Source organism: Sander vitreus, chromosome 7 (assembly GCF_031162955.1).
Source record: "Sander vitreus isolate 19-12246 chromosome 7, sanVit1, whole genome shotgun sequence".
In the NCBI taxonomy this organism is placed as follows: Eukaryota; Metazoa; Chordata; class Actinopteri; order Perciformes; family Percidae; genus Sander; species Sander vitreus.
The window spans coordinates 9379112-9387386 of NC_135861.1; the positions used below are offsets into that span (position 1 = coordinate 9379112).

Below are 8275 nucleotides of genomic sequence, written 5' to 3' on the forward strand. Positions count from 1 at the left end.
ATTAGATTCCACACCACAGCATTGGCTCTACGACAATCACTGCACTCTCAGGTGTCTCGTCTTAATTTGATATTTTAAGCTTAAAGTAAATATTGTCAGAAAGGTAATTAGAATATTAAAGCGACCAAAAAATATCGGTGTTATGCTTTTTGAAGAACCTTACCTATAATAGGGCTAATGTTTGCTCTGAGAGGGACACCATAAAGCAGCCAAAATTCTGAGGATTCATTTGCTGAGGACCATGAAGGACCTTAGGATTAAAAGACCACTAATATTCACAATAAATGTCATGGTTAGTTATCAGAATAGCATTTCATGGACATGGACTTAAATCCTGACTTGACAATGGGATTATAGAAAAGGTCAGGGGCTCAGCACAAAAGTAGGATTCCTCCTTTGTGGACAATGGATATAATATAACAATGGTCTGATTAAATCAGTTTAGCAGTCCATGTCTATTTTCCCCAAATAGCCAATGTACTAAACTATACACTACTATACACACCAACCATGTGTGTGGAGTGTGTTGTGTTGACATGACAGCTCAGACTGACTGATCTTTGAAAAGCTTTTCTGTTCCGTTTTTTCCTGACTCTGCTTTTCTTCTTGTTTCCATATGTTCATACATTGGAGTCATAAACCCTTAAGATGAAATGTGATTTTTTTTTTTGCTCAAGTTGAATCATTCGCAGCTCTCACTGACATGCCTTTGCCTCAATGCACACCACACTGAACAAATACTGGTCTGTTCAGATCTTGGCATTGACTTTATATGCAATCATGCTACCTCTAAAATCAAGTGCATTCATTCTGAACAGACCTTAAAGCTGCAATAGTCAATATATTTTATAGTCATAAAGGATTAAGACTGTGCACTGTGTAATATCAAAGGTGTCGCTTATAGTGACAAACTTTATGCAATAGTGCCTTTCAGCTCATTGTTTTGGTTTTACTGCCAACAACTTAACATTTTGGTTCACTCTCACTGCAGCAGGCAGCTGTTTTTAGCAAACAAAGCTCTGATTAACGCTGTAAAACACTTTACACTACCAGGCCAGCACCAAACAGCAGATATAGCTAGCGACTATAGCTGGCGAACTATTGATGCGTAAATTACTGGTACATTTGTGCTCCTGCAGCTTGTTTCCACTACCCCCAAGTAGCCAAAAAAAGAATTAGTAGCGTCATTAGTAGTGGAGCAAAAACACCATCAGATATCTGACCAATATTTATAATTCACACTCTGATCAAATAATTTAAAAAGAATAGTGTCAGTCATCTGTCTTTGTTCCACTTTAGGGGTTTAGTGGATTGGTATTCATGGACCCACGCTGCATCCTCATTCTGATGCAATAGGAGTAACATACCCACACTCTCCTGTAGTGAGTGTGTGTGTGTGTGTGTGTGTGTGTGTGTGTGTGTGTGTGTGTGTGTGTGTGTGTGTGTGTAGGCATCAGCATCTCCAGTCCCTCTTGTTGCTCCATGTTTTTGTGGGTGCAGAGGCCAGGGAGCGAGGCTGTTATCAGGGCTAGCAGGGCAGAGGCAGAGCCAGCATGGGTGGGAGCAGGGCAGGGCTGGGTGCTCTCTGAGCAGGGAGCGCAGTAGGCCGGCTTCTCCCAGGGAGATAACTTTGTTCTGGGCCAGGAGAGATGACCTCATGACGGATGGCGATGAAGATGTGGGCGCAGGGGGCAGGAAACGTTATCTCCTACAATGGCACCGAGGGGACGGAGACACACACTTGTGGAACACACTACTGCTCACTGATACTCTACTCCAGTAGTCACTGAACACACACAGGAACACACACACACACACACACACACACACACACACACACACACACACACACACACACACACACACACACACACACACACACACACACGCACTCACACACACACACACACACACACACACACACACACACACACCTTTGACATGCCTACACATATAGTGGGTCTAGGAGGCGGCTGTGATTTAAAAGGCAAAATTGGACAGATACAGGCTCAGTCACTGTTATGGTAGTGTGATTTTCTACTGCACAGCATCCAAGAAATTTGGGACATACACAGAAGGAACTGATCTGAACCAATCTCAGCGAGGAGTCCAGCTTATACTATAGGTTTGTACTGCATGTATCTACAAACATGCAAATTGCATGAATTCTGTTCAATGCATAAAAAGTTTGAAAAAAAGTTTGCTTTACAGTTCAGTTATAGGCAATTAATAACAACACATTTTGAGTTTCCAGGTTGTAAAAAAAATGAATGTGGCTCGTGTCAGTAAAACTCTCCAATGCGCTGATGAACTACTAACTTTTGCTGTTGGCTTGTAAAAAGGTGACAATCCTGTGATCCTTAATTCATGACTTACTAACATTTCAATGCTGTCCAGTAAAATCCATGCATGTCCATATCTGATGAATGCTCTGTTGTCTCTAAGAAATTTGCTGGTAGGAGGGGATCTGGGAAAAATTATGTTTCCTTCAAAACGTAATTGATATGCAGTTTAGGAAACATGGGAAACGAGAGAGGGATATCCAACAAAAGTCCCTGACTGAAATCCAACCGGGTTACGTGTCATGCATCTTAACCAGTAGGTACACTTTCAAGTCGTCAAGTCATCACAATAATCCACAGAGATCCAGAGATCAGAAGAGTTAAGCAAACTCATGCAATCACTGCTTGCTTTGAATTCCCCCAAAGCACAGAAGCTTTTATCCAAGCTGACTAATTGACAGTGAGGAATGTTTGTACACTGACATCATGCAATAGTTATTGATCATGAAAGCTGATCTGGGGGGTATGCTGTGTAATGATGCAGGCAGTTACATATACAAATTTGTCATGCTTGGTTTAGTTTTTGGCTGCCTGACATGACTATTCTGCATGAGTTTGTTTGTTAAATTTATTGCAAAGAAATGTATTGAAATTGAAGAGGCCTTTGGTACTTGTCAATTCTTTACTCTGCAAAAGCCTTTTCTGTTGGAGGTTGAGTTTGTTGCGGTAAAACTGTTAGGTTCAAAACAATATAAAGGCCTTTATTGTTGCAACCTTTGAGACATGGTTAACAAAAATTGTGTTGTGCCAGAATGCTGAATAAGCCTCAACTGTCATCAATCTTGCAAGAATGATATGTTAAAAAGCAAATATGGCACACAAATAGGATTTTTCCTCAATAAAACTATCTTCTGTACAGGGTTTCTGAGGTGCAAGATGTGTCGTCTCCTGAACGTCCTGCTGGCTTTGCTGAGTCGCTTCCTGTTTGCGGTCCACGGGGTGGTGACAGTGTGGCGTGTAGTGGCCGTTAAAGAGGAGCCACTCTATTGGCTGCTGCTAATGGGCGTTGCTCTGCTGGGAGTGGAAATGGCTGTCACTCTGAAGTGCACCCGAAACGCAGAGTGGAAATGGTAACATTTAGGTCACACATGCAAAACACAAACAGTGTTAATATCATGATATGGTTTACAATTGGGGCAAATGTTGGACATTTATTCCAAATCGCATTGTCTGCACCCATGCTAGTGGTACTGTGAGGCCGTATTTAGGCGCAGTGGTGCTTTAAGCTAAATGCTAACATCATATTTAGCAGGTACAATGTTAGCCGTCCTAGTATAGAATGTTACGAGATGTCACTAGTTTTACAGGTATTGGACAAATTAAATCTTGGTGGCAGTAAAGGAAAAGTCAGAGGATCACCAAAGTCATTAGGCTTTATCATCTGGGGTCCATAAATGCCTGTACAAAATGTCATGGCAAACCATCCAATTGTTGAGATATTTCAGTTTGGACCAAAGTGGTACACCGACCGATTCAATTCAATTAAATTTAGTTCAAAGAGTCAAATCATAACAGAAGTTACCTCAGGGCAATTTACAGATAGGGTAGGTCTAGACCACACTCTATAATTTACAGAGACCCAACGATTACCACAAGAGCAAGCATTTGGTGCGACAGAGGCAAGGAAAAACCAACAAACCAACAATATCATCCTCAGAGCTACGTTGCTAGCATGGCTAAAAATCTGCAATAACATAATACTCTTATCCGTTTTATCTGACCAAGGCTACAAAGAAACTGAACTGAAGGGGTACTCCAGCAGTTTAGTTTAGTCCATAGTATGGATCATGTTCCAAAAACGCTGGATCCTACATTTCAAATAATGCAACTCAATTGGTTCTCTTTGTTAGACCATCCCTGCCCTGATGATATCATCAGGGGGTCAATTTGTCCATCTTTATAAAGCAGACGACATTATACAACTGTTTTCACAGGCTGAGTAGTGAAGAAGAAACTTATCTCGATGTGTTAAATTGTGAGTGTGCACTTTTAATCGTTAAACAACAGAAATGAACTCATCAATTTAACTGCTTCAGCTCTGATGAACACAAATGTTTGTGGGCTACATTTGAACTTACAAACCACCTGCTTTTGCTCTTTTTTTTAAAGGTGTGACAAGGATTGAGGTGTTGTAACCAGACTTTTTTAAACTTGTATTGTGTGGGGAGTAGTTGTATGGCCTTTGATATTCTCTGCCACTAAATTCTCTGTTATCCTCTGCAGCTCTTTCTCTCCCTCACTGACTATCAAAAACAAATCTATTCCTCTGCTGTGTTATTGCTCTGTCTTTCTCTGAGCTGATGTTCTGAGCCTGCTATCATGTCTCTGTCACAGTCTTTGGAGTCCAGTCGTGGAGAAAGTGTCTGCTGATGGTTCAAGTCATGTCTGACCAGCTAGATTTAAAAAATATATATTTGGCTTGAGTAAACATGAACTGACACCAACCTTTAATGCAGGAGTCTCCAAAGGATATGAGCATTTAGTGTCACACCTCATTCAACATCAAGCTGCGTCTCATTCAAAAGCTGAAGCTCTCTGGCACATACGCAGTGAACATCCTCAGACGCAAGCTTTCTTCAGGCCTCTCTCTTTTTCACTGAGTCTTACTTTGAAGTCTCTGCTCATGGAGAAGGCTTTGCCCTGTCAAGAGGGATTTGCATGTATGATGAGAATAAGTGCCTGTTTGAAATGTGATGCTTCTTTCGGGAAAAAAAAGGGGACTCTCTCTCTTTTTTAACGGGTGGCAAAAAAAAAATCATGTCACTAAAAATAATCTACCCCCACCTTTCCCCCACCACCATCCCTCTCTTTTGGTGGTCCTCTTTTAGGTTCTCCCCCATGGTTTTCCTCTACCTCAGTACTGTCATCCCGTCCATTTGGTTCCTGGAGCTGAGCCTGCTGCAGTCCAAGCTGCCTGTCAACAATTCCTCAGGCCCCGAGCTTCAATTGCTGGCTCGCATCCCGATCACAGCGGTAGGCGTCCCACCACAAAACTGCCCTCCCCACCTCACCCTCCACACAGCCACATTAAAGCAACACCTGATATCAGATACGATTTAAATCTAGCAAGGGGATGGATAAACTATTAGTTACAGGACACGTGTAATAGACACATTGAGATGAAGTCCAGATAGGCTTCTGAAAAAAACAACTTAAATCTCTTCCTTTTCTGGCGTGGTTTTAGTGCAGTTTCTTTCATGTAGGATTTGGACCCCCCTCCGCCCCCTTTGCTGTGCTCGAGGCTGGGTGGCAGCTTTTGAAACTTGAAGATGTAATGTTGTCAGGAACGTTGTGAAATGTCAAGGGGTGCTGTCAGGATAAACTCAATGAACCCTAACACAATCAGTAGTTGACTCACAAGTCAACTACAAGATAGAGAGGCCTTGTTGAATGGCCTTGTTGAATGGATGATTGCCAATGTGTTTCATTGATTACACATTTATCTTTTTCACATATCAAGATATACCATTATAATATATTCATGGTCCGAATGATTGATCAAATCAATATCAAGAAAAGCCAATGAGTGAATCCGAAGAATATTCTCTGCTCTGTTACACAAACTGTGAAAAAATGCTTTTGACGTGACCAGACGGTGTTGTTTCCTTTACCCAGGGCATCGTGGAGCTGGACCCAGAGAACTGGGTGGCTGGCCTGGAGCAGACCATGCTCATAGTGCTGGTTCTGGGTCGCTGGCTGATGCCCAAGGGGGACATGTCTCGCGACCAGCTCTCCCAGCTCCTCATGGTCTACGTGGGACTGGGCGCCGACATCCTGGACATCTTCGACACCTTCAAGGAACCCGAGGTCAAAACCAACCAAGCGGTTGTCATTATGGGCCTGGGCCTCTTCTCTTGGGCGCTAATGCAGTTTCCTCTGGTGCTGACCCAGACACAACCCCCAAAGGGTGAGCCTCCACAGAGAAGTGTGGCTGGTCTCTCCTGCAGCCCCGGTGCTCCTTCATCGTTCGCCTCCTGCTGCTCCAGTGAAGTGTGGAGCTTGCTGCTCACGGTGGGACTCCAAGATGGTCCATTTCTGCTTTACCGCCTCTACCTCATGGTCCAAGAGCAGGTCCTCAACCAGCTGATGATCTTCTTCACCTGCAAGAACATCCTTATCGTCCTGTTGGAGCTATACAGAATCTTTGTGGTGCAGTGCGAGCAGCCGGTTGGGGAATCGGGGTCGGAGAGGTGTGATGCTTTGGTGCTACAGTGTCGGACCCAGAGGGGTGGAAAACAGGAGGAGGAGGAGGAGGAGGAGGAGGAGACAAGCGGAAAGGAGCAAAGCGGTCATACAGAAACAGAGAGAGGCACTGAGAGGGAGAAAGATCAAAGAGGTGTCCAGGTATAAAAAAAAAAAAAAAAACTCAAAATGCCATGAGGCATAACTTTGGACCTTGAGGGGGGGCAAGGATTGGCTTTCACACACCAAGAGAGAAGTCGAACCCATCTGCCATCTCTTGCATCTCAGCCTTGTTCAGGGACAATGTCGGCTCTCTGGAGGTTCAGTGACTAGAAATAGACCACAAGAGAAGCGAATAAGTCCCCACTGAAAAGAGATGAATTTATGCAACCCCCTTTGATAAAACATTTCCAAAAAAGTGGTGTTTCAGTCAGAGGAGGATTCTCGCTGAGGAAAGCCAGTTCAACATGTTTACCACAAACTGCCAATCTCTTTTTGATATATGAGAGAATTAACAAGATAGCTGAAACCACTTTAGCATAGCGTTGTGCTTTCCAGTAAAACACATTTGATTTAATCAGCAACAGCTTGTGGTGATATGATTTCATTATGTTGTATTTCTTTAATAAAATGATGGTAATGATGATGGCTTTGACAGGAGACAATATATAGACTGAATAAAAATGGCAGGGTAAGATGGTGATAACATGTCTTGCTTAATTAATAAACTTTTTTAATGAAGATGCTTCAGAAAAGCAAAGTGCAGTTTTTTTGTTTTTTTTTACCCTGATCACCATGAGATGGCAGTGTTGCCAAGTCAACTAAAGCACCACACAAATATACCATGTTTACTTGACTGGAACATACATGCCAGTTACATGGAAAAAACACAGTAGCACAGTTGCAGTGTTGAATTTCATCATTTTTTTGATTTAGTCATGAAATTCTCCTCTATGAGTCTCTGTGTAAGACCTTGTGATACATTGAGTAAGAAGTAAGGCATGTGATAAATGAATATTAAAATATTTAGTCACCTTCATGCAGCGTAATGAATAGTCTAATGCAGACAATCTAGAGACACCTCAAACAGTAGAACAAGTAGGAGGAGAGTGAAGAGGTTTGCTTCATTTTTCAAGGTTTATTTTCCTCTTGAGCACAATCAGCCCATGGAAGCCTGTTTGAGAGCTCAGTGCATTTGTATTATGTCTGAAAAAGCACACTCGTGATTATGTGGGAGGTGTTCAAGTTCAACATTTTTTGCTCTCAATTTCTCTCTTTTGAGAGATGGAAGGTGCTTTTGAGATATTCCTCCACAGCCCATAGAAGCGAGAGACTCTTTGAGAGCCCACAAGGACAGCAAAATGTTTGAGCTGAAGCTCAGGGTCTCAGGGTTGCAGCCACTTCACAGTGGCTGGCAACCTCACAGCACAATCCCCACATCACCTCTATCCAGACAATACCTCTCCTGTCAAATGAGGGCTGGGATGCAGCCCTGCTGCATTTATGGATGACCCTCTCACTCTGTGTCTTTAACATTGTGTTGGACAGGCTGGGAATGAAGAGCAGCTATGGCAGTGAGTGCCAATTCAATCAGAGGCCTTTCTCGGGCTGTCTTGTATCTGTGTCCATCAAATTGCTGCACTTCACCTGGACTGCGATATGACAATAGCAGCCGAGGAGCTGAATGAGGGGGGACTCTTTGTTTCCAATAAACTCTCAAAGAAAAGAAGGCAGAAACACGAAGAGCCAGA

General features: G+C 42.9%; 1 protein-coding gene across 1 annotated transcript in view; it reads left to right on the forward strand.

The window, feature by feature from the left end:
- The first annotated feature begins 3218 nt into the window (after nucleotides 1-3218).
- LOC144520179 (transmembrane protein 26) overlaps nucleotides 3219-8275 on the forward strand; it is a 43297-nt gene continuing 38240 nt past the window's right edge. The window contains exons 1-4 of the mRNA XM_078253846.1: nucleotides 3219-3412; nucleotides 5171-5315; nucleotides 5958-6686; nucleotides 8073-8098. Coding sequence (XP_078109972.1) covers nucleotides 3219-3412; nucleotides 5171-5315; nucleotides 5958-6686; nucleotides 8073-8098 — 1094 coding nt within the window. The remainder of the gene's footprint in view (nucleotides 3413-5170; nucleotides 5316-5957; nucleotides 6687-8072; nucleotides 8099-8275) is intronic.